Source organism: Typopeltis vanoorti, chromosome 15, assembly GCF_054136105.1.
Source record: "Typopeltis vanoorti isolate ZY-2024b chromosome 15, IOZ_Tvanoo_1.0, whole genome shotgun sequence".
NCBI lineage: Eukaryota > Metazoa > Arthropoda > Arachnida > Uropygi > Thelyphonidae > Typopeltis > Typopeltis vanoorti.
The window spans coordinates 18,039,260-18,065,518 of NC_143563.1; the positions used below are offsets into that span (position 1 = coordinate 18,039,260).

Sequence of the window (26,259 nt, forward strand, 5' to 3'; positions counted from 1 at the left end):
AGTGTACAAATCTTTGCAACCAATTGGCTGTTTTCTGACAGTGCATATGCTGTTGCTGTTGCAAATTGGCTGTTTTCTGACAGTGCATATGCATATGCTATATGCTGTTGTGTAATTCTGTAAAGTTCTCTTTCTGTGAGTAGAAGAAAGATTTAAAAAAACTTTCTGGGATAATACAATTAGCCGCATTTTGCAATCTAGTTACCTAAAGAATAAAACGACAGGTTACTGTTATTTATTCCTTTATTATGGACAAAGACCAATGAATTTTTTACTTTCATTTAATTATTTTGAAAAACAGCATATCTGCTTTATGGATTCTTCATTGAAATGAGATTAATAGTGTCATTTGACTTTAAAAAATAAACACATGACATACTTTTAAGTTATGTTACTATTTTGATTTATCTAATGAAAAACAGTTTAATTTTGAAAGTTAATATTAAAACATAATGTGTTGTGTGAATGAAAATCATTAGATACTGTAAGCATCTTTATAAAGATATACATTTTTGTAATCATTTCTGACTTTTTTCTTCTTCTGATATTCTTTATTTCCAGAGGAAGTAATAATCGTAGCCACTTCTCGTTTGGAAACAATGCTGGGCGATACAGCTGTAGCAGTTAATCCTAATGATATTCGGTATTCCAATTTCATTGGAAAATTTGTAAGACATCCATTAACTGCAGAGCAACTTCCAGTTATAGGTGATGAGAGCATAGATAAAGCCTTTGGAACAGGTAGGGAAAAAAAAATTATTTGATAAGATGCTGAATATTTATTGGAACTATGAAATAATGTTGGAATAGTAAGAAATCATAAACATGTCAGAGAAGTTAATCAGCTCAACTTTTATTTCATGTTGCATATATTTTGCTATTATCTCTCTCTCTCTGTTTTTTTTTTTTTTTTTTTTCTTGCAATACTTTTATGTGTAATTAAGACAGTTCATAGCTCGGTGGGCTTCAGGTCTTAAAACTAAGGTCTCCTATATTTTGGGCATTTTAACAGAGCATTTGTTAAAATTTTAAAGTTCATTCTTAACATACTTGTTAAGAATGAACTTTAAAGCTGCTGCAGGTAAAATAGATAAAATTTAGATAAGATAGATAAAATTTAGATAAAATAGATAAAATATTAGCATATTTTATCTATTTTATCTAAAATAGATAAAATAAGCTAATGTGCTTATTTATTAGCTGCATTAGCTTATTTTATTTATTTTTTATTTTTTCATCTGAATGTGTATGTGTGGAATTCCTAAGGCACAGTCTTATCTAGAAGACTGTGCCTCAGGAATGCCACATGAAATAAGACTGAAGTAAGTTTTGTCAGACTTGCTCACACCAACATTTTTTGTTCTTCAGTAACGAGTGGATGACATTTCTATCTTCGATCCAATAGGCATGTGTGCGAATGTTTGTGGCAGATGAATGCCATTGCCCAGTATGAAACTATTATCCTGTTTACCAGAGGCCTGAAGTAGCTGGCTTGAAAAGTTTCATGTCTGGTCTCTAAGAGTGAAGCATTTCTGAATTATCTGACCCTTAGCCCTACTACATACTACATATAGACTACATACTCTATAGATTACCAGCCTTTCATGGGTAGGATGCACATAAAAATATTTACTGTTTTAACAATTTGGCCAATACTTGTAAACTCAGTGCCGGCCATAGGAATTTTGTTGCCGTGCAATAGCATATTTTGCTGCTCCTTTCCCCTAAAAAAAACTCTTTTAATAATGTATTAAAAGCCATGTTAAGCTAGGCTTCAACATGTCTGATCATAAATTCTAAATAGTAACATTAGCTAATGAAAATTCTTAAGTTAATGAAAAATAATCATAAACTATATTTCTTTATAGAAAGAGAGACAATTAACCCTTAACAGTGGAATTTTGTTCTGAAAATGTGCATCTGCATGGGTAATTAAAATCAATTGCTACTAATATCGACATTACTGGGATCGCAATGAGAAGTACTTGCCATGAGCTCAGAATTTTTGGTTTCGGTCTTTTCGCTTATTTTCTCTTGTATTACATTAGCTGTTTCAGTTTTTAGATATTTATGCAATGTCATGCTTTGTTTCTGAATATCATGTTCTTTTTCCAATTTTCATTTGCGAAATTCTGCATCTGATAGTTTTTTTATTTAAAAAAAAAAAAAGACCTCTTCAGTACGAATTAAAAAATTTATACTGAATTTTATCAGACATACTGGAATGTTAAAATTATTTTAAAAGCCAAATCCTAATAACTGTATCAAAAAAGTATTATTAACAATCACTGCACAACTGTATTATCAAAATACATAAATATAGTTTGTATTTATGTGTTTTGATTCTATTTCTTTAATTGGTTTACTCTTAACCAATTATCTCATTATGATCGTTTGGTCTCATTAGTTAAATGAGATTTACCCTCAGTCAAGATCAACTCACAGCCAACAATGGAATCGGAAATAAATGCAAAATAGGTGTGCTACTATAGTCACATCGTCTGATATTAACACCGAGAGTGCGATATTAAATGCAACATAATATCGCATTATTTTAAATTATTATGATTTTAAAAAAATATATGCAGTACAATGAAGTTTTATTATATAAAAAATTAACGACTTCCTGAAGTCTGATTTCAACAGAGAGAAGGAATAAATGTCTTTTTTTATGATTTATTTTTCACATACTTTAGGCTGATTTTGCCACTCCCAAAAACTTGTCGCCCCGTGCAAATGCACATGTTGCACCTTCGGTAGAGCCGGCCCTGTGTAAACTCATATCTTACACACCTCTTATTTCCTTTTATCTGCCAACAACAGATGAAGAGGATCCTTGGAAAAACAAAATTTGGGTCTAGTATAGTATGTTTTTTTAGTAGTGTTTTCTAAATACCCAGGGACATAGAGGGTTGGCAATTCATGGGAGATTTTAACTTAGAAAGAGACATAGCTATTAGTCAATAAAATGTCATATGTAGTTCAGTATAGTGGAGAGTGTGCAGTTATCAGAACAAAACAATTCTGTCAAAGGTTTAAAGAATTCATACTGTTGTATAGGATGTTGCTTGTAGACTTGTATCAAGGTGCGTGTGTGTCAAGGAAGGGTAGACAGTTTGGTGTACATTTTTTACACCTTTTCTGTAAAGTAGATATATAGTAGATAGAGATAAAGTAGCTATATTTCAACATAGCACAGTCATAGGACAGAATGGAGGAAAAATATATTGGTTTGGGATTGATGAGATGATAAGAATTTGACTTAATTTTGAATAAATTAGGCTATTCTTATCAAATTTAAGTTATTCAAACTTAAATTTGAATAAGTCAAAAATATCTGAAGGGAAGGAAGTTGGAATGAGTTCAGCAGTTTCTTCAAATATCTACATTTGTAAATAAAGATGTCAAAAACTGACATTAAGTCAGTTTTTTTTTTTTTAGGCTGACATTTTGTGTATCTGTTTTTCAAGTTGGGAGGATTTCTTAGGTTATGAAAAAGTATTAGACAGTGATGTTGGAGTGTGGTTTTGCTAAAGCTTCGCCATTTTATCAGTGGATTGTTCTGTAGTATTGATTGTGAGCTTCAGGAGAATATTGGCCCTGTGTGTGAACACTTCAAATGTTGTCATTTTTTGTCATCAATCAAATGTCGAATCTAAGTCAAACAATGCAGTTGGAAACTCTCTGCTCATTGTTGAAAGCATTTATCAAAACTTGTTTTCTGCATGTTCAAAATGTTTTCAGGTTTTTCAGTTGGGAAAAATAAAATAAATAAATAATATTGCACAGAGCCAAATCTGGTGAACATGGAGAATACTGTACAGCCTTCATATTCCTTAGGAAATGCTGGCGCATGTATCCTTTGGATTTCTGTAATATTTAAAAAAAAAAAAAAAAAAAGTAGTGCAAACTTTGCTGAAACACATCTCATGTTAAGATTTTCATTTAAATTGATTGTATGAGCTTGTGGAAATTTCAGTCTCTTCTACTTGTATTTTCTACTTGCAGTAACATTATTATAACAAATAAATATTTTAGATTAGATTATAATAAATAAATATATTAGAGCTAACCCAATGACCATAAAAACTGTTAAGCAACAGTTAAATCAAGTCAGAGTACATATTTATGCTGGAAATGTGTAGAAGCCTTTCAAAAAAAAAAAAAAAAAGTCTATAATTTATATTTTCATTTTGTTTAGTTTATTTTCATATTTACATGATGATGATATGGAAGATTTTCATTTGAGCAAATGACATGTTGAGATGGACAAGGTATTTAATGACATGAAATTTCATTATACTGTTGTGGGCATTCACATGGATATATCTTCTTCCAGCATAACTCAACAGCAAAAGTTAATGATCTTTCATGTAAGATAATGCATATGAGACTCAGAAAATGAGTCACTGTCCTTTCTTTTTCAATCTTAAATTTGATGTACTAATAAATTCTATTCATTTTGCTTTGGAAGGTGCAGTATCATTTTGAGAGGCAGGGCAGATACATTTAATCTCTGCAACAATACCAAACATGGTGTTGGGGAAGAATATTTGTATACAGTTATTCTTCAAGATGAATCATTCAAAAATTTCTGTCTTTGGTGGGGGGGGGGAAGACCTATTATTTTAATGAATAAGGATGTAATATCAAAACTCACCATAATGCCATTTTGAGTTTTAATTCTTATTTTGGAAATAAAATCCAAATTGTTTTGAATATATGATCCTGTGACTGAAGATATTAACTTACATATTTTACATTTCACTATATTTGGTACACAGTTAGAATGAACTATTGGATGTGAAGGAATTCTGGCTATACTATAAGAATAGAGGAAAGTATCAGCATGTCGGAGTAACAGTGGGTAGTACTAACTCACCTAACTTGGCAAAAATTGTTTAGGTTATTAATCTTGAGGGACAGCTGTTTACAAGTATATTTTCCAAGCCATATATTGATTATTTTGTTGATGTATTTGTCATCTGAACTGCCTCAGACAGTGAACTTTCTTATCTTCAATAAGTAATATAAATAATATTTATTGATACATGAAATAATTTCTGGAGAAATTAAAAATGATAATGCCTTATCTGTTTCAAGACTATTTCATATACTGTCTTTTTGGTGAATTATTAAGTTTTACATCTATAGAAAGGTTATTTTTACTGGAGATATATTTGTATTGACTTTCATCATCTGTCTCTAGAAAGAAATTTGGTGTCATTAATCCTCTCCCATTTGGCCTTAGAACTTACTTCTACTATTAATAAAATGCTAAGGATAACTATATGACTAAGCAAACTTCTGAGAATAAAATCAGATAACTGTTCCATATACCAAGAGTATTTCTAAAATATGTGGTGGCTCATATCCTTAAAAAATTAATTTTTATTTAACGAAATCTCTTCCTTCAGAATGGAATAAACTAAAAGTTACATCAGATTATTACACCATGAAAAATCAGACTTGACAAACTGTACAACAGAAGCTGAATACAAAATACAATAACTCCATAGTTTAGCTTACACATTAGCTGAAAATTTAAGCTGAACAGACTAATTTATAATAAAAAAATGAATTAATTAATTAAATACATTTAAAAAAAATACAGTCTTAATCTCAGCTTCATCCTTCTCCAGTTCCTACGTCTATGGCTTACAACTTATTTTTACATTATACAAAATTTTTTGTATGAGAAATTTTGTATGATTCTATTATGGATAGATATACTTGATGAGTGCTTTATTAAAAATTGTTTCCCTGGTGCAGAGATTAAAGATATTAATGTTGCTGTTAGAATGCAAAGAGGGAAAGTGAAAAAGTTAATAGTTTTGGCCATGATTTAAAAGTATAAATATGGAATGGGAGAGAATATGAAAGAGTTACTGTAACAAACAAAAGTAAATATGAAAGAATAAGTCTAGGTTATGTCAAAGATTGCAAATGAGTCAATGCATAGGTTGTAGGAGGCATGGTGAGGAGATATATGCAATGAATGAAAATACTTGTATATGCCTGATGAAATGAATTTAGAGTTACCTGTGTGAAAAAGTTTTGTTCAGTGAGAAAGCAGAAGTGCAAAATGAGGGAGACTGGGAATATTAAAAGAGCAAGAACAGGGTATGCCCTTTAAGTGAGTGCAAACATAAACAAAATCAAAGAGTGTTGAATGTTTTTCTTAGGTCTCAAATCTCAACAGGATGGTCATTAAAAGTTGTAAGAGGGCCTGTGCTCAAAAGGGGATAGTAAAGTTCATGTATACAGATGCTTGAAGTATTTCTGAATTGGTTTTCTTGACTTCACTGAGAATTATTAGTGAGACTTGTTAATGAACAAGGATTTAGTTACAGGGATAGAATATAAGAAATGTTCTATTTTCAAGGGAAGGGAGAGAACAGGACTTGTGAGCAGTATTGTCAATAACAGCAGAAGAATTATAACAAGAGCAGAATTCGATAGATGGGTAGCATTGGGGGATGCAATTTGTTTTAGGCTATCAGGTAAGATAGAAGTCAACAGGACAAAATATATAGTTGGTTGCTGCTATGGGGCCAGGAGGTGAAAGTGTAGATGACATGTATTGGTAACTTGTTCAATGAGCACAGGAAATATAATTATTATGGATGATTTGAATTGGGATATAAATTCCATTTTCCAGTCAATGAAGCTACTGCAAGATAATTACCTAAAACAATATATGATGGAGGAGACTCACAGTTTAAGAGTGTAAGATTTGGTAATAGTATCAGAAGATATGTTTATAACCAAGGTAATCCATCACTTCTCCATGATTAGAAAAAGGGCAAGACTACATGACCTGATCATATAGAATTAAAGGAGTGTGTATATGAAGCTTTAGAACTAGTGATTATTACAAACTCCAGAGATAGCTTGGATCAGTATCATGGTATAAGAAACTGCAAGGAAAGATTTTAGTACTGCCTAGAAAAGTAAAACCAAAGGATGTTTGAGGGAAGCAATGTCAGACCTGCATATCCTGTGTCAGAAGGATATGCAGGTCTGACAGGTCTATTCTATTCAGGAGAGCTAAATGTAAGAGTAGCATCACCATCAAGCAGAACTTGCAAAAAGGAAAATGTTGTGGAGGGAATATAAAGTGAATGTAATCTGTAAGTGTATTAACAGTACAAAGCATAGGCCACAATGTAATTGGTAAGGAAGGCAAAATCAGATTATGAGAGAGAGATTCATTGAACATGCCAAAGGAAATCCCAAAGAGCTATTTTGATGCATAATGAGTAGAAGGACGTATGATTATGAAAGGATAACTTTAATAAAAATGTGAAATGACAGAAGTAGAAGAAATAATTGAATTACTGAGTGATCAGTTAGTAAGGGTGTATCATTCGGGTAGAGATAATGCAGATAATGTAATAACTGATATGAAAGACTTAATGAACTGTAGGTAGTAGGTTATTAAGAATTTAATAACCTATTTATTACTCATTTACTACTCATTACATATCATTGGTATTGGATGAGATATTGTCTTCAATGTTACAAGAAAGTTGGAAGTTTATTTTCCACTTGGTTAGACTATAATAAATTTAGTTTAATCCTTTACCCAAGTGTAAGCAAACAAAGTTTGCGCCTGAAGTAGTTCAGGACTGAGGCAACTCATAGCAAAGGTGGGCCAAGCTCTCATCACTCCTTGTCTCAGTATCTCTCATAATGCAAAGCACATCTCCTTGCGAACATGTATAATGCTATGCATTAAGGGAAGGGTCACTACCCAGACCGGTTTCGACCTTTGCTTCTGCGTTAGTATTACCACTTCTGGGTGACAAGACCTCAATAAAGGTCGAAGCCAGTCTATGTTACAAGAAAGTATAAGAGAAATGGCAGTTAAACTAAGCTGTTTAATTTTAAGTCTCAGTACAGCAGGGTCCTTAAGTGGAAGGAGGGCAAGATAGTTCTTTTACATAAAGCAGGCCCTCCCCAGGACAGAAGTAGGCTCTTCACCAATCAGTATTTTCAAAGGATTACATGTAGAATTCAGTACTGGGTGAATGGAATGATACTCTGTGGAGAACAGAAGAGCTTTGTGAAGGGAAGGTCCTCTTTTAGTAATTTATGCACTTTTTATAAAATACAGTCGAGTTGGATTAAGAAATTGGCTATACCATGATATTGCTAGATGTTGCACAGCCATCTGATTGGATAATGCTCAAGCCCTATTACATGAATTGAAGCAAATAAGAACTGACATGAACTTGGTGATATGGATAAGACAACGGTTGGACAAGAGAAAAAGAGAGGTGGCTGTTACTGTGTTATGGGACTCTGCACTTGGGTTGCCATTGTCTAATTTGTACATTAATGATATTGGGAATGTTTCTCAGGAGGGATATCTAGTTTATTGATGATATTAAACTGGGGAAGCAGTATTTAACAAACATGATGTACAGCAATTCTGCAGGATAATTGAAATAGACTGGGAGTCTGGGTAAACTATAATGGTTACCACTTTAATGTAGCAATATGCACTTTGAGTACTACATTGATGGTTTACACTGCAGGAAATTGAAGCTAGAGATTTGGAAGAGATGATGGACAGGGAGTTTAAATTTAGAGAACATTTCAAAAACGGGCAAAAATAGCCAAAAGATCACTTGGTTGTTAAGAACCGGAATAAGAAGATTATTATTATTTCTCTTTTTGAGGTTTTGTTATGACCACATCAAGACTAGCGTTTAGAGATTTGGTTGCATGGGCTTCTTAGTGGAAATGGTGAAGAATCCAGGTGCAAGTGATCAAAATGGTGACTGGTCTATGTTGTGCTCTATATTAGGATGGATTGAATGTTTGTGGGATACAAAGCTCATTTGACAAGTGGACAAGAGGGGACATGATAGAAACCTAAGTTTTTAAAGTGTAGATGCCAAAAAAATATTTTGGTACATTTTACAGACTGGATGGGAGAGAAAGAGAACAAGGGGTCACTTGTGGAAGTTACAGTGCGATTAGCAAGGGTGAGAACAAAATTTTTTTGCTTGGAGAGTAATGAATAAGTGGAATTAAGTTATCTGGGGTAGTTGCAAGTGCTTTGTTGGTTGAATGTGTTTAAGGAGAGGTATAATAAACATTGCCTGAATATTGATTAGTGTGTACCTTCTTCAATGTATATTTGGACTCTATGGTGGTTCTAGTAATGAAAAATAACAATGTTGATGAAGAAGAAGACATAGACAAACTACCTTGCAACTACATAAAGAGTATTACTCTGTATAATATATTCTTTTTGTCTTTTGCTGGAAAGGCATCAGACAAAAAGTTTTGTCACCTAAATTTTGGTACCTAAATTGAATAGTTCAGATGCCAAAAAATCTTGTGGTCTTACTGTTATCCTCTTCTCAGTTGTGCTCAAAACTTGATAACCACTATGCATTATTTGTTATCTATTCTGCAATGTGTAAACAACCGGAATTTAGCATTCCAGTAAAGGGAAATAATAAGTCTTTCCGCGCCTCATTTCTTCATAGAATGTCATTAACAGTCAACTTCTTCCTCAAAGTCCACAAGTTAATCATCAACCTCCTATGTGAATTCTGCAAATTTTAGCCTGCAGCAGATCAAGCTCACACTTCTGGAAATTAGCCATGGAAAGATTCAGAGAAACTGTGTAGTCAGTTTAACATTCCTGAGGTATATGATTGGATCTAGCATAGCAGCTTATTTAGCAAATTGCCATCTTCTAATGTCTTTCATTGTTTGCAGCTAAATGGCTAACTTTCTTTTTTCATTGTTCACTCTGTGTAATAGTGGATGGCTTGTCTCTTGTATTCCCTACTTTTGCCTATTCTTTTTTTCCTATGCACTTTCTTTCTCCTCTTTATTTGCCAACTTGCATCACTCAAAGGCTTCAAACACTTCATAACCATTTTCCTTTTACACTGATCTCAAGTAGATGATAACAACCTTGTAAAATTCAATATTACCATATCAGTCTTTCATTCTCACAAGAAAGTTCTCATTTCTTCTCCCCTAACCATTGATAATACTCAGTTCACCAAAAGATTAGATTTTTTTTCTTAGATTGACTTACATTTCTAGTTATTTTTGCTCAAGTACATTTCATCCATGACCTCCTCAGTCTATTTTACTGAAGAATTCTCATCTGTACAATTACTAACCTTGTCCAAATCCAAACCTTAAAATACCTATTCTTCATTTCTTAGTGGTTCACCAAAGACCTCCCTAAAAATGATTGATAGTATCTGGAAGGGCCCAGTTAATTAATGGATCCTCTCACATACTTAGTCCAGTCACTTCTCATAAATGTTTTTGATTAACTGACCACCATTTTTCCACTTTCAACTATGTATGTGAAAACATGAGCAAATGCTGCAGGTCAAATCAGTATAAAGTTCAGCTTCAAATTTTCAGATAAACAACTTTCATTCTCCTCTTTCATATCAGCTGCTGCTCCTCTTTTCTGAGAAAGTCTTTCTCACACTATTTTTCCTTAGAACCTGCATCTTCAACTGTTCAAGAAAAAAATATCAACAGGTGGTTTCTGCTCTTTTTAACCGTTTGTCCACATATGGCACTAACATGTTTTGTATTCTGCAGCAGGATTAATGCAAAAAGAGAATTGTTAGTCACATCAGATATAAGATCTGCATTTTTAACCAAGTTGTCATGTCAGTCACTGCATTATCTGTACCTGGATGATACATACTTGCAAATAATCGCTCAGTAATTCATCTATTTCTTCTGCAACTGTCACTGCTGTAGTCAGCATTCATTAGGTTATTCTATAATTTCCTCTCATAATCTGATTTTGTTTTCTTTATCACCCTTCATATTCTGGTATATCCATAAAACCAAAAAATAATACCCCATCCCATCCTGAGTAATTTGTAAGTACCAACTTCCTATTTGTTGAGAATTCTCTACAAAAAATTATAATATCAGAATAGGATTCTCCCCCTGAGTTTAATCATGTGTCTTGTATTTTTTTCCTAATTTTAAAAATTTAAATGAAAATACTCACATGGCTATTTTTGGGCATGGCTTAAGATGGAATTTAGATTCTTATTGGTGAGTTGGGATGGTGCATGGATAGTGTGGCGATGCTTGGGTGTGAAGCTATTCAGTATTTGTCTTCTGTGATATAGAGAGTTGATGGTTATAGTTCATTTAAAATCACAATGAAATATCTTTGTGATTTGAAATGGAAAGAAACATAATGTGACTCGACTTTCAAGAGTTCATTCATCTCATATGAAGGAATGTGAATGTAAGAACAAAGCTATTGTCATCTCTGACATTATAGCTGGATAATACTAAAATAATAAGAACTTATAATAAATATTACAAAAAAATAGTTTTCCTTTTTTTTTGGAGTGGGGGGGGTCAGTCAAAGAAGCCTATTGATTTCAGAAGGGAATTAATAGACCTTGTTGAAAAATACAAATATTTTTGAGTACTCATGGTTACCATGGAACAAGTCTAACTCCTTTTACTGCCCATTGTTTTCCAGGTTTTTAGCTCCCACAGAAAAGAAAAACAACTTGAAAATGTGCACATGCACATTCTCAAGTTGTTTTTCTTTTCTGTGGTTGGTTTATGGTAGGTTAAGAAAAAAAAAGTTTTTCTTAACCTGCCATAAAATAATTCACTTCTAAAATGTAAATTGGATTTCATTTTATTTTTGTACTCAGGGATAACTAGGACAAATTTCTTATAGAAAAGTGATTCTTTTATAAATACTAAAAAATAAAATAAAATAAAATTTACTAAGAAGAATTTTTTTTTTCTAAAGCATCATTAAGACAATGAAAAAGAAATAAATATGTATTTTTTTGCCAACTTTCTTTTGGAAAATTATTTTACTTAGGAGGTGTGAAGTTATGCAATGTTTTATATGATTAATAAATCCTTAAATTAGTTCACCTTTTTTATATTTAATTGTTGCAAAAATCTGTGTATGATGGAGTTTGTTTATTAAATGGAATAACTTTTTGTCTTAGGAGCTGTTAAAATTACTCCGGCTCATGATTTTAAAGACTTTGAATTAGCAAAAAAGCATGGTCTTCCCATTCGAGATATTTTTGATGATTTGGGCAAAATAAAGGAGAACATAGTCCATTTTGGGGTGAGGTTTTTTAATTATTATTAATGCAGACTTTTAAAAAGACAATGTATAGTTAGCATTTAATATTGTAGAAGCCATTTATTCTTACTGAGTAATATTATTAGCTATTTGATGTAATCTAAACAAATCCTATAATGCCTATTATTTTCTCTTCAGCTGTTTTCAACTTCCCAATGACTTGTATCAAAATCAGATATTCAAATGTGATAAAGATAACAAATGGCTTTGAACATGGTTTTGCATCCAGCAAAAGGATGGAAATGTATGCTTTGGGGTTGGACTTTTTGAATGTGTCTGGGATGGAAAAGAGAAATTTCTACAACAAGGCCAAACAAATCACATTTCTAATTTATAAGAAAAGGCCAGGTGATAATTTGTTATGTCTATGTACAAATGCCAGGAGCATCAGAAACAAAGGGGTTAAGTTTGTTGCTTTATTTAAGACATTGTGGCAAGATTGCTGGCATTAGGGAAACCTGGCTATCAAAATCAGATATTGTAACTGAGATCGAGGTGACAGAATGACAGAAGAGATATGAGAGGAGGGGGGATGCTATGTATGATATCAGATGAATTGAGTTCAGTTTGGGTAGAAATGCAGGAAAGCAATAATAATAATGTCCCACATAGCGTATTTGATGATATCTGGTGTGAGGTGGAGGCTAACAGAATGATATATATATATATGTGTGTGTGTGTGTGTGTTTGCTGTAATTGCTCCACCATATATATAACAGGGATCTTCCTTGAATTAGTGGACCCAACACAGATATCTTCGGGTTTTGACCTACTTCGGAAAACTTGGTCTGCCCTTAACCGAATCCGCACCAACCATGGCAGATGTGCAGACCACTACAAATGGGGCATGATTGCCTTACCCATGTGCGACTGTGGATCACCCCCACCAGACAATCATATTACAGCAGAATGTGTCCAACGTGCATACAGTGGAAACCTGTCAGACTTCATCCATGCTACACCAAGTGCAGTTGACTGGATAATCAACCTAGACATTCAGTTGTAGCCTATTCTTGATTCTTGAGTGTCTCTTTTATGGCTGTATTATGTCTTATTATTGTACATATGTCTATTACTATATCCATATATTTTAAGGATTAATGTAATGTAACTTTTCATGTGTGAGCCATATGCTAAATAAATATATATATATATATATGATGGAGTGTTGCTACAGACCTAGTGGTTCAGTTGCAGGGCACGATGAAATGCATTGCCAATATACCCTGATAAACACTAAACATGTGATCATTATGGGTAACTTTAATTAATCTAACATTGATCGGGAGAAATCTCATGATAAGAATGAAGCAGAATTTATTGAGTTGTTGCAAGACAACTTTCTCAAGCAGCATGTGTAAGAAGGAATTCAAGGTCAAAGAGTATTTGTTCATAGCATCAGAAGGAGTCTCTGTCAAGAATATTTTACTGCCAGTTGGTGACAGTGAACATGCTATACTTCCCTGGGAAGTATCTAATTGTATTGATGTTCCAAGGACAGGTTACATGTTGAACTACAAAGCTGGAAATTATGATCAACTTAAGGAGAATACCATCTTTAGTCCAATGGTATCGCTTACTGAATGGGAAAGATATCAGCAGTGTATGGGAATTCGAAGAATAATTAGGGTGGGAATGAAATCAACACATAGCCTTATTAAGCAAGTGATCAGTAAGAAGATACTGTGGAAGGAATATCATGAGAATAAAAGTGAGAGGAATTATGAAATGTATAAAGCTCAGGCTAGAAAAGAAATAAGTATTGTGCAGGAAAACTAAATTGGAGTATAAAAAAAAAATTGATTCTGTAGATTAAAGGTAATCCAAAAGAATTTTATTGTTATGCCACAAGTAAAAGAAAAAGTACTTGTGGAAGAATAACTTTACCGAATGCAGATGGTACTCTATTATCAGAAGCTAATGAGATTGTTCACGTAATGAGTGCTCACTTTGCTAAGATATATCAACCAGGTTTATATAATATTGTGCATGCTACCTATATTGGATGAACATTTAGAGGTGCATGAGAATGAGGTTGAAGAGCTGTTGCATAACTTGGAGAATTTGGCAATAGGAACAAATAGAATATCACCACCTGTGTTAAAGGCATGTTCAATCAAATTGGTTAGGCCTTTGACAAGTTTTTATAACTTGTATAACTGAGCTCAGGAAAGATATCAGAGGAATGGATGGAATGTGTGATAGTTCCATGATATAAGGGTAGTGCAAAAACCAACATGTCTAACTACAAACCTATCAGTATCTCTGGTGTGTTGGTAAAGATTTTAGAGAAATTGGAAAGAACTAGCATACAGAAATGGGTAGACAGACAAGCTATTCTCTGCAAGGAGCAGCATTGGTTTACTAAAGGAAGGCTACAGTTTAGCAATTTGCTCGTATTTTATATCAATGTTACAGCTGAGTTGCATAAAGAGAATGGATATACTATGGTACTGTTGGATTTTGCTAAGCCATTTACCAGGATACCACATGAAAGGTTGTTGCATAAACTGGAGAATATGGGTTTGGAATATAAACTCTTGACTTGGATAAATGGATCATCGACAGACAGATATCAAAAAGTGGTATGTGGCAAGTGTGAATCTGCTAGATTTAAGGTGACCAGTGGTGGCCCAGGATTCAGTCCTTGGGCATTGTTATTCAATGTATAGTTTTTTGCTGATGAGGCAAAGATAAGCAGGGCAATCAGGGATGCTACTGATATTCAGCACTTACAGAATGATTTGAATAGGCTGGAAATTTGAGCAAATGAAAATGACTACCAGTTTAATGTCAGTAAGTGTAAAGTAGCAAAAATTGCAAATACAACTCAAAGGATAATTGTGATGTTGAAGCAAACCTAGACACATAAGAATAACGAAGTCATTTTGTCTCTTCAGTGCCTTGATAAGACCACACCTGGACTATTGTGCATAGATTTGGTCTCCTTAGTTCCAAGGGGATAAAGAGGCTGTGGAAAGGGTACAAAGAAGCATTACAAAGATTATATTGGTATTACGGAATTTAGATTATGAGGACAGATTGAGAGTATGTGTACTACAGACTGGTTAACAGAAGAAAGAGAGGTGATATGATAGAGGTCTACAAACTTCTGAATGGGTGTTATAGGATATCATCTGATGAAATTTTTCATTATATGTAAGATTGGGAGAGAACACAGGAGGATCCATGGAAGTTAAATTTGTTTGCAGATAAGAGCTATATTTTTCTTTCGCAGAGTAGCCAGTGGAATAGTTTGCCTTTTGAGATAGTGAGTGCATCTAGTGTAAATGGAAGATAAATCTGCTGATTTGAGTGATGTATTTATCTCCCTTGATGAGTCCTTGACTCCATGGAGGTTTCAGATAATAATAAAAAGGTAACAACCTATGTATACAAGTAGCCTTGTCATGAAGATACTTCACATGCAAACTTTGCTTACACTTAGGTAAAGAATTAAACAAGAATATAATTTTTTGTGAAGTATAAAATACAGTTGACCCCTCAAACAACGTGGGGGTTAGGGCTGCTGACCTCCCACATTGTTCGAAAATCTGCGTGTAACTTTTGACTCCCAAAAACTTAACTACTAATAGTCTACTGTTTACCAGAAGCCTTATCGATAACACAAACAGTCGATTAACACGTTTTATATAGTATGTTGGTATATATATACGATATTCTTACAATAAAGTAAGCTAGAGAAAACAAAATCTTATTAAAGAACATCATAAGGAAGTGAAAATACATTTACAGTACTGTACTGTACTGTATTTATCGATACCGTAAGTTTACATTGTCTGTTTACAAGATGAATCATATGTGTGTTAGTACCTACATCATTATTCTCTTATGATACAAAACACTCTAGATGTTATTGCTAACACTACACATCAAAAATGAAAAGGTAATGTGGAAAATAAATTCATATTTATTTACAGGTATAACAATTCGTGCATTGATAATAAAGCAGCAGCAATATGATTGCTTTATGGTAGCCTAGTGCAATCGATAGGATTGCTTCATGGTAGCCTAGCTTATACACTAATAAATGAATTGTTATAAAAATTTTATTTTATGCTAATTAATTTAACTAATTGATAAAGTTAATTTTATGCAGTTATGATTTAACTGCATCTTTACGTTTGTTTACATTTCTCTCAACTGCAAATGGCTATGTACAGTCTGTAAGTGTTTATGTGCATAAGTCTTGATAAATTTTAACTTTTTATAATAGATTTGTGCATATTTTATGGTAGTAGTAAATGATAAAATAGACCAGTTTCTACATATATTTAAAGAATTCATAACATACTTAACTTTTTCTTAATTTTTTTGACATTATTAAGCTACATGGTTCATCTGTGAGTTTTTTCAAATTGTCACAAATCTCTAAAATATTTTACAATATATTTATTCATAAAAGCTGTGTATAAGTGGATCCGTGCTGTTCAAACCTGTGTTTTTTAAGGGTCAACTGTGCTTTCTACAACTATCTGGGAGCTTCATATAAACATCAACGATGTGAGACATCCAAATCTTCACTGTTGTTCATCGCCGTACCTCAACTGGCATCCTCTATGACAACAGCTCTCCTAAAATCTCAGCTGTACATCATAAAGAATGCCTTCCATGAGAAAGATGGAATATATGCTTTTGTCAGGTGCGATTTCCCGTGCCAGAATTATTACATCTGTATTCTCCTTTATACAATATGATTTGGCTCAATATTTCTCTGCCTCATTCAGTTGCCTTCATTTGCTGCCTTTACTGTTCTCCTCATTCTGATGATTATACTGGCCCTTTTTTGATCATCTATCTCTGAGAGTTGCTCATATATCTAATCACCAATCAGTGGAATAATCTTCCTTAGAGATTTCAATGTCTACAATTCCAACTGGCTATCCCTTCTCTAACTTCACAGAACAAGCTAGAAGAGAAGCCAAATTGTGTACTCTGAGTAATGATCTAACACAAATTGCTAACTTAACTACTAGAATTCAGGATAATCTCTGTAATTCTCCCAACATCCTGGACCTTTTTTTGTCTATTTGTCCTTCCCCTCTCCACCAAATATACACTGTTGATGTTAGCTTTTTTCTTGGCAAGTCTGACCACAGCCTTGTTCATGTTTCTTTTGCTACAGATTATTCTTCTCCCAGCCAGTCTATCTGGAAGAAGAATAATCTGTAGAAAAATCCTAGCCATGTATCTTATAGCACTACAATGGCACCAATTGGGATAACCTTCACCTTTCTTCTATGATCTGATTATTACTTCTGCTCTCCTGATTCATTCATTAGCTCTGATCTAATAATGAAATTATTCTTTTTGGGATGATTGCCTTTATTCCTTATTGCACTCAAAATCCTCACTGACCCTTATCCAAATGTCAGTTTCCTGACACATGCGCCAAAGCAGACCAAGCTAAAAGCGCCCGTACATTTAGTAGCTCAAGCTTAAATCTTCTAGCCTCTTACTCAGCTTACCTGCAGCTTATAACAACTGAAAAAATAAAATAATAAATAAATAAAATCATCAACTAGTCTAAAGCTGACTTGCAAGGGCCAAATGCACTAACCTTGCCTTTTGCTCAAATGGCCGTAAGGCCTTCTGGTCCCTTATCAAGACTGCTGGACAAAACTCTTGCTCTAGTGTATTTCCATCTCTCTCTCTCTCTTTTCCTGATGATGATGATGGAACAACTCATAAAAATAAGGCAGATCAGTTAGCATCAGTATTCTCCTCAAACTTTTTTTAGACCACAAATCGTCTCGTACTATTCCACAAACTACCCTTAGTATCCCTCCCCTGATCTTTTCACAGAAGGATATCAGCAGCCTTGATACTAATAACTTCTCTGTTCCAAATGGTATCCCATCAGTTGTACTAAGAACTTGTGGAGAAGGTCATCAGCAGCCAGTTTCTTCACTACCTAGAGACCCATTGGATGATTAGCGATTTCCAATATGGATTCTGCCATTTTCATTCTGTAGCATTCCTCATTGATCTGCTGTAGAATAGAATGAGATTTTGAGAAATATTTCAGGAATCTTATGTGGTTGATCTTGATATCCAAGGCATTTGATTGAGTCTGGCATTCTGTCCTTCCTTCTACCTTTTGTGAGCGAATTGCCAGCTTTCTTTGTGGTCATAATCCACCATGATGCACATTTAATTATTGTGCATCATGGTGGATTATTTTCTCTACCTCAGGGTTCTGTACTCCACCTTCACTCTTTCTCTTATACATCAGTGATCTCTTATTAACATCCAATTCATAGCTTTGCTGATGTCAATACTCTCCATTCCTGTTCATCATTCACAAGACCATATAGTATGATGACTCAAGTTTCAAGATCTTCTATGGCCAATTGCTTAAACACCCATCTTCTAGCTATTCTCGAGTTGGGGGAGGGGGGGGTAAAGATAGTTAATTTTAATGCTACCAGAACATAATTCTGCCTTATTTCTGTCAAGAAAGAATACTCCACTCTCCCTCATTTTTGATAACACTCTGTTCATTGACAGATCAGTTTTTTTCTTCTTGATATGAATATATCACATCCAATATTCTCTTTGGTTTCCAAAACAAAAATGTGGTATTCTTTTTCATTTTAAACATAATTTGTCCGTGCGGTTAGCCACTAGGCTAACCACACGGACAAATGCCTGGGGAAGGAGTGTCCGAGGTTCGATTCCCATCGGTGACGTGAGAAGCTGAAAGGATCTTCCTCAGGTTAGCCAGTCTTGGGAGTGGACATTAGGGTTTTTTATCCTGCAAAGCAGGCAAAATGGCCTTGAGAACTCAACACCATTGTGGGCATAGGATACACTGGGGTGTAGGGCTGACCACCTTATCCTGTGAACGGTTGGGGTCCCATGATTAATAAACCCTCGACACTGCAAGGTAAAAGAGGGGAAAAGGAGGATGAGATGGGAGATGAGACATTGTTTCTCTTCTGCTCAACTCCTAACACTTTATAAATCTCAAATCCACTCAACCTCAGAATATTACTCTCGCATTATTCACTTAACATATGATATTTCACTAGCTGCCTCTAATCACTTTCACATAGATACTGTGTTTTTGCATCGTCTTTTTTATACATATTTCCATGGACACTGCTCCATTGAATTGGCTATTACTATTCCTACACTATCTAATCATCTAGGACAGTGGTGGTGGCGAAGCCTTTTATGTACGCATGCCAAAAGTTTACAAATCGAGTTGCTGATGTGCCAGGCAGTTTTTAATAGGGGAAAAAATTAATAGAAAATTAATTAATTTGTAAATTTATAATATATATATATAATATTTTATAAGAGTCCATGTGGTTAGCCTAGTGGCTGTGCGCTTCGCAACCATATGCCTGGGGAAGAAGTGTCCTAGGTTCGATTCCTGTTGGAGATGTGAGGAACAGAAGGATCTTCCTCAGCCATAGCCAAGTTAGCCGGTCTTGGGCGTGGACAGTAGGGTTTTTTCCCCAGTTTATCCTTGGGTTTTTCATCCCGCAAAACAGGCAAACCAGCCTTGAGAACTCAAAACTGCGGACATAGGAGACACCGGGGCATAGGGCTGACCACCTTATCCTGTGAACGGTTTGAGGTCCGATGATTAACAAACCCTCAACACCGCAAGGTTAAAGAGGGTAAAAGGAAGATGAGATATTTTATAAGTAATTATTTATAATTTTATAAATACTATTTTATTTTATTTATAATAATATTTATTTATATATAAATTTATAATATTATTCAGTGTAAAATTGATTATTGTATTATTAAATTGATTTTAAGGATGTTGGTTTGAAAACAAAAACGGTAGAGAGAGAAAAATATTTATGCATTGTAACTCACCATAGAAGTCAGCTGAGCAGGGGAAGCAGCAGAAGGATGTCAACTTGTCACCGAAATGCATACCGTATTTACTCAAAACATAACTTGCCCTCACGTATAACTCAAACCCCTGATTTTACTTTACGAAAAAAGACATCAAAAAGTTTTGCATATACCTTGCACACAAAAAATGTTTAAACATGTTCTCGTTGAAGGTGATACTCGCTCCCCACTGTTAACAACACGCCTTCCCCAACAGCCATTATACTGCAGATGCAAGAAAAACAAGTAGTTTTATTGTGTCCCTAAATAAGGTACAGAGGCTTTTGCAGTCTGTATAAAATATTTCTCAACAAATAGTGCAATTAGAGACATCTGGAATAAAAACAGCACTAACTAATGAATCACATGTCCCCTCTCACAGAACCTATGCTGTTTAGACTCAAGCAGAACCATATGTTGCACCGAATCACAGTATCTAACTAAAAACTATTGTCCAATTTTTCAATTACATGAAATAAGTGTTTGTTTTATTGCATTTGAAATTCCTGATGTCGTTATGGCAGATCACAAAGGCTAACTTCAAATAAAATTCTACCATGAATTAAAACATGCCATATAATGCATGTGTGAGTTTGCCTACCAGCTCAAATGCAAAAAAAGCAGTAATAAAATTCAACCAAGGGTTGAAACTTTGTGTGAGTTGAGCCTGCCAGTAATGAGAAGTTCCTTCGGAACGATAAACAACACTCCCGTCATGAATGTGTTAAAACTAAGATATATATATTTATATATAGTGAATGTTGTTATGACAATTTCAGATGTTATGGAATTCGTTTGAAGAGAATTAGCATTTCAACTCAACAGTTATCGGTTGCCTTTGTCTTTGGGTGGCGTGATCTTTTGTTAATAACACACCAACCATATGCACGTCTTCATAGCTGCTCTCATGTGTAAAACAAAATTTAACTTGTACGTATTGTAATAATTAAAAAAAAAAAAAGTTGAATAATTTATCCTCATCATCAGCGTATGAAAGGATATCACCTGTAAATCATTGACGTGCCAGCAAAATTCTCGAATGTGCCACCTCTGGCATGCATGCCATAGATCACCATCTAGGATCTAGGAAAACAGATAGCTGATTAATATCCATATGTTTCAGTCTCAGATTCTCTGAACCAACTTCTTATCCCCTTTCTTCACTTCATATACTTCTCTCCTTTGGAAAAGTCTTCCTCATACTATTTTCCCAAAGGAATTCAATCTCCAACTCTTCAAGAAAACATTAAGAAATTCTTTTCTTCTCCTTTATCACTCACAGAGCACTTGCTTGTTATAGGCCATGAGACCTCTCATGTATGAGGTTGATATATTAAAAAAAAATTACTGTACAGTAATTGTATGCTTGTAACTTACAAGCAGTCACTTATGTATTCAAATTATTCAGCATAATGCCCTTTAAAGTAGTTTCTTGTTTGTAAATGTAGATTTCTGTGGTTAGGCAGTTCTGTGGGTACTTTTTGGTATTAACAATGGGAAGATTTTTAAATGCCGCTTCACACCACCATCCATTGCAAACAATAGACATAATTAAAACTTTGCGAGATAGGGCATACAATATTAGCACACCGATTAAAAGAAATGAAGAATTACACTAAATGGCATAGAAAATCAGAATTACAGAACCTGGCACTTAATGGTTTCGAACCTAAGATAATCAAAGAAATTCTCAATACAGCTCCTGCAACTCCCTTACTTAAACAAGATTTTAAGAATGCAATCACGCTGCCGTACATCAAAAATGTTACAGACAAAGTGGGTATGAAGCTCCGTGAGTATAACATAAAAGTAGCATTTCTACCTTTACAAAAAAACATCACGATTCCTATATGAGATTCCTCTGAATCTCATAGACTCCATTACCAGGAGTCTATGAGATTCATTGCTCTTCTGGCATTTGTTATGTAGGCCAGACAGGAAGGTCGGAAGAGATCCACATGTCTGAGCATGTAAATGACGTCAAAAAAAAGAAGGGAGCACAAATCAGGTTTAGCATTCGACACAGCCACTACTGGCCATCAAGTACTCTGGCAACAGACAAATATGTCATATATTGATAATAATTGTTTCACAAGAAACTTTAAAGAAGCCATAAATGCTTAGAATCCCTACACAGTGCAATAAAAATCAAGGCTTGATTTTACATCACGTGTGGTCTGCCTTCATAAAATATTTAACTACCACGGACCTAGAATATAGCACACATGAATCACAGAACATGACAGCAACTAACAATGTTATAGCACGAATACAGTAACGAATTTATTATGTGTATTCTGGTTTCTCTATTATTTAACAGTTGTGAAGTTATTAAAATCATCCAATATGTGTAATTAATTGTCAGTAAGCTTTTGTTGTTTAAAACTTTTATGTGTTGACGATACGAGGAGCTTAAGGATCTTCCTCAGCCATAGCCAAGTTAGCCAGTCTTGGGCGTGGACAGCAGGGTTTTTTCCTCCAATTTATCTGGGGTTTTTCATCCCGCAAGCAGGCAGACCGGCTTCGTGAACACTCGTGGAATACTGACCCCTGACCCAGCCATAGGCCTAATTCGTCAGCCTGTACTGGTTTCTGAGCCCGGCTAAAATTTGGGGGGGGACTAGATAGTGCTGTAATTTTAATATGATTTTGCTACCTATGCCATCTGTTCAGGCCTCTAGTTTTTCTCACTCTCATATCTGTGGTGTCTAGTATTTGATGAAGAAAGTTTATTTTTTCACTTGGCTAGAGTATAATAAATTTAGTTTAATCCTTTATCCAAGTGTGAGCAAACAAAGTTTGCGCCTGAAAGTATCTTCAGGACTGGGGTAAGGTGGTACAACACCAGGGCACTCCTTGCAAAGGTGGAGCAAGCTACCAACATGCCTATTTCAGTATCTCAAATAATGCAAAACACATCTCCTTGCAGATATGTCTAATGTTATGCATTAAGGAAAGGGCCACAACCCAGACTAGTTTCGACCGTTATTGAGGTCTCTTCAGTGGGAGCCAGGCCCAAGTGGAGATACCAGGCAGAAGCATTAGCAGGTCATCTCTACCTATAGAAGTTGCCAAATGGTGTGCCACCCTTTTTTAATAAATTATTCTGGATTTAGAGAAAGATGTTGAAAGTTTATTTTTCACTTGGTTAGAGTATAATAAATTTAGTTTAATCCTTTATCCAAGTGTGAGCAAACAAAGTTTGCCCCTGAAAGTATCTTCAGGAATGGGGTAAGGTAGTACAACACCAGGGCACCATTTGGCAACTTCTGTAGGTAGAGATGACCTGCTAATGCTTCTGCCTGGTATCTCCACTTGGGCCTGGCTCCCACTGAAGAGACCTCAATAAAGGTCGAAACTAGTCTGGGTTGTGGCCCTTCCCTTAATGCATAACATTAGACATATCTGCAAGGAGATGTGTTTTGCATTATGGGAGATACTGAGATAGGAGAGTTGGTATCTTGCTCCACCTTTGCAAGGAGTTTACTGGTGTTGTACCACCTTACCCCAGTACTGAAGATACTTTCAGGCACAAACTTTGTTTGCTCACACTTAGATAAAGGATTAAACTAAATTTAATATTTGATGAAGTGCTTTATTTCTAAATCAACTCTCAGATTCATAACTTAAAATGGGTGTGAACACTGTCTTGTATATTGCTAGTTTAGTGTTTTGGCTAATTTCTCCTTTATTCTGGGGTTTTTCATCCCGCAAGCTGGCAAACTGGCTTCGTGAACACTCGTGGAATATAGCCAGGAATACTGACCCCTGACCCAGCCATAGGCCTAATTCGTGTAATTAGGCCTATGTGTTTGACTGTCTCCCAACCATACCTACTTTGCTTATTTTGTCTATTTCCAGATTTAATTTGCCATCTTTACTAAAAACTGTGCCTAAATAGCTGAAATATTTTATTTCTATAGGTTCTCTATTGAGAATGCAGTTGAAGTTTTCTATGTTCTGCCTGTTTTCATAGTTTGTTTGTTTATTGCTCATTTTATGTTACAGCTCTTGTTCAATTTAGTTAAAGAATACTGGAGACTTGCACTGGATGGGTTTCATCTGCATGAATAAAGAGCTAAATTTGACATCTCCAATTCTAATATCAGATTTAATGCCACTCGTTCATAATGTGATTTGCATAGATATTGAACAAGAGTGGAGATTAATGTACATTCTTGTCTTACACTTGATTATGCATTCACACTATCTTACACCTGATTGACTTGCCTTTCCAGATCTACAAAACTTAAGTACAGATCTTTGTCGTATTTCCATGACTTCTTAACTATTTGTCGTAAAGTGAAAATCTGATCCTGACAACCTCTATTTGGACTGAATCCAATTTGTTATTTAACCAGTTTCTCTTTCACAGTTTTTCTTACTTTGTTTAACATATTCTTGCATAAACCTTACCTGTAACATGTAGTAGAGATCTCCATCTGTATTTCTCACATTCTGCTTTATTCTCCTTTTTACAGAGAGCTATGAGAGCTCTACTGCAATTATCTGGAATTCAGCCTCCTTCTGACCAGGCCCTCTGAATTATGCAATGTAGCCACTGCACAACTTTTTATATTCCATATTTGAAGATTTCTGGTCGAACATCATCTTCTCCAACTGCCTTTCCACATTTCATGTTTTTGTCAGCTTTTTCTACCTCAAGTGATATGTATTCCTGTTTTCATTTTGTTTGAAAATGTTCAATACATATTTTCTGCACATGCATATTCATACTTTAAAATTATGGGTCAGTCCTCCTCTAAAATTATTTTCAGATTGTCTGTTGGGAGGAAGGGAAGAGAGAGAGAGAGTTGATAGATTCAGTTCAAGAATCATTACATACAAAAAGCATCTGTAGATTAAGAAATTTTTGACTGATCTTGTGTTTTAACTTTTAAAACGGTTATACTTAGCAATTTTTGAACAATCTGATTAAATAGTGGTTTTCCAACACAGCAAATAATAGCAGCAAATGCTCTTGTACACAGTTACACAAAGAACTATAACAAACCATCCCTATACCTTGCTCTAAATATATTTCATGTCTGTTTCAATAGAAACCAAATACAAGGGTGGTCCGAAAAGTTCTCGGCCTAACAATGAAAAAACGAATTTATAATTTCAAAATTATTTTTTTATTTTTCAACATAATCTCCGTAAGACTAATACATTTATTCCAGAGCCATTATTCCCTCTACATAATACCCCTCTACAGCTGCAATCACCACTTAATTTGAAAAAAAACGCTGGCGCTAGGAAGAGTTTTAGTTTTGGGAAGAGATAGAAGTCAGAGGGAGCTAAATCTGGGGAATAGGGTGGATGTTCCAATAATTCATAGTGCAGATCCCTTAATTTTCCCATTGTTAAAACACTTTTGTGTGGAGGTGCATTATCCTGATGAAAGATAATTTTTTTCTTCTGCAAACCGGGTCTTTTCTCACGAATTTTTTTATCTAGTCTGTTTAAAAGATCAGAATAATATTCCCCAGTTATTGTTTTACCCTTTTCAAGATAATTAATAAACAAAATGCCTTTAGCATCCCAAAACACCGATGCCATGACCTTTCCTGCTGATGGAACTGACTTTGTCTTCTTTGGCACTGGACAACCGCTTCTGTCCACTGTTTTGACTGCTGTTTAGTTTCTGGTGTGTAATGGTGAATCCAAATCTCATCTATGGTAATAAATCAATGCACAAAATCAGTTTTATTCTTATTAAAATGCCCCAAGCACTGTTCAGAGATTTTCATGCAAGTGCATTTTTGATCTGCTGTGAGCAAGTGGCACCCATCTTGCACAAAGCTTTTTCGTTTGCAATTCTTCATACAAAATATATCCTACACATTCTTGGATGAGTGCCGAGTCAAAGTGCATGAAATTGCTGAGACTATAGGCATTTTAAAAGAACGTGTTGGATATATTTTGCATGAAGAATTGCAAATGAAAAAGCTTTGTGCAAAGTGGGTACCACGCTTGCTCACAGCAGATCAAAAACTATAGGCACTCTTCTCCTTCGTTTTCAACAATTAAGAAATGGGCTGCCAAGTTGAAACGTGCAGCCCATACCAGCCTTGAAGATGATCCACATGAAGGACATCCAAAAAGTGTAACAACTCCAGAAATCATCTATCAAGGCTGGTATGGGCTGTACGTAAGAAATGAGCTACACGTTTAAACTCGGCAGCCCATTTCTTAATTGTTGAAAATGAAAGAGAAGCGTGCTTATAATCTTT

At 34.6% G+C, this 26,259-nt stretch overlaps 1 protein-coding gene across 1 annotated transcript in view; it reads left to right on the top strand.

Moving 5' to 3' along the window:
• Positions 1-26,259, top strand: part of LOC150098430 (valine--tRNA ligase-like) — a 382,977-nt gene that overhangs the window by 150,308 nt on the left and 206,410 nt on the right. Inside the window, exons 9-10 of the mRNA XM_090405873.1 lie at positions 562-741; positions 12,000-12,124. Coding sequence (XP_090261999.1) covers positions 562-741; positions 12,000-12,124 — 305 coding nt within the window. The remainder of the gene's footprint in view (positions 1-561; positions 742-11,999; positions 12,125-26,259) is intronic.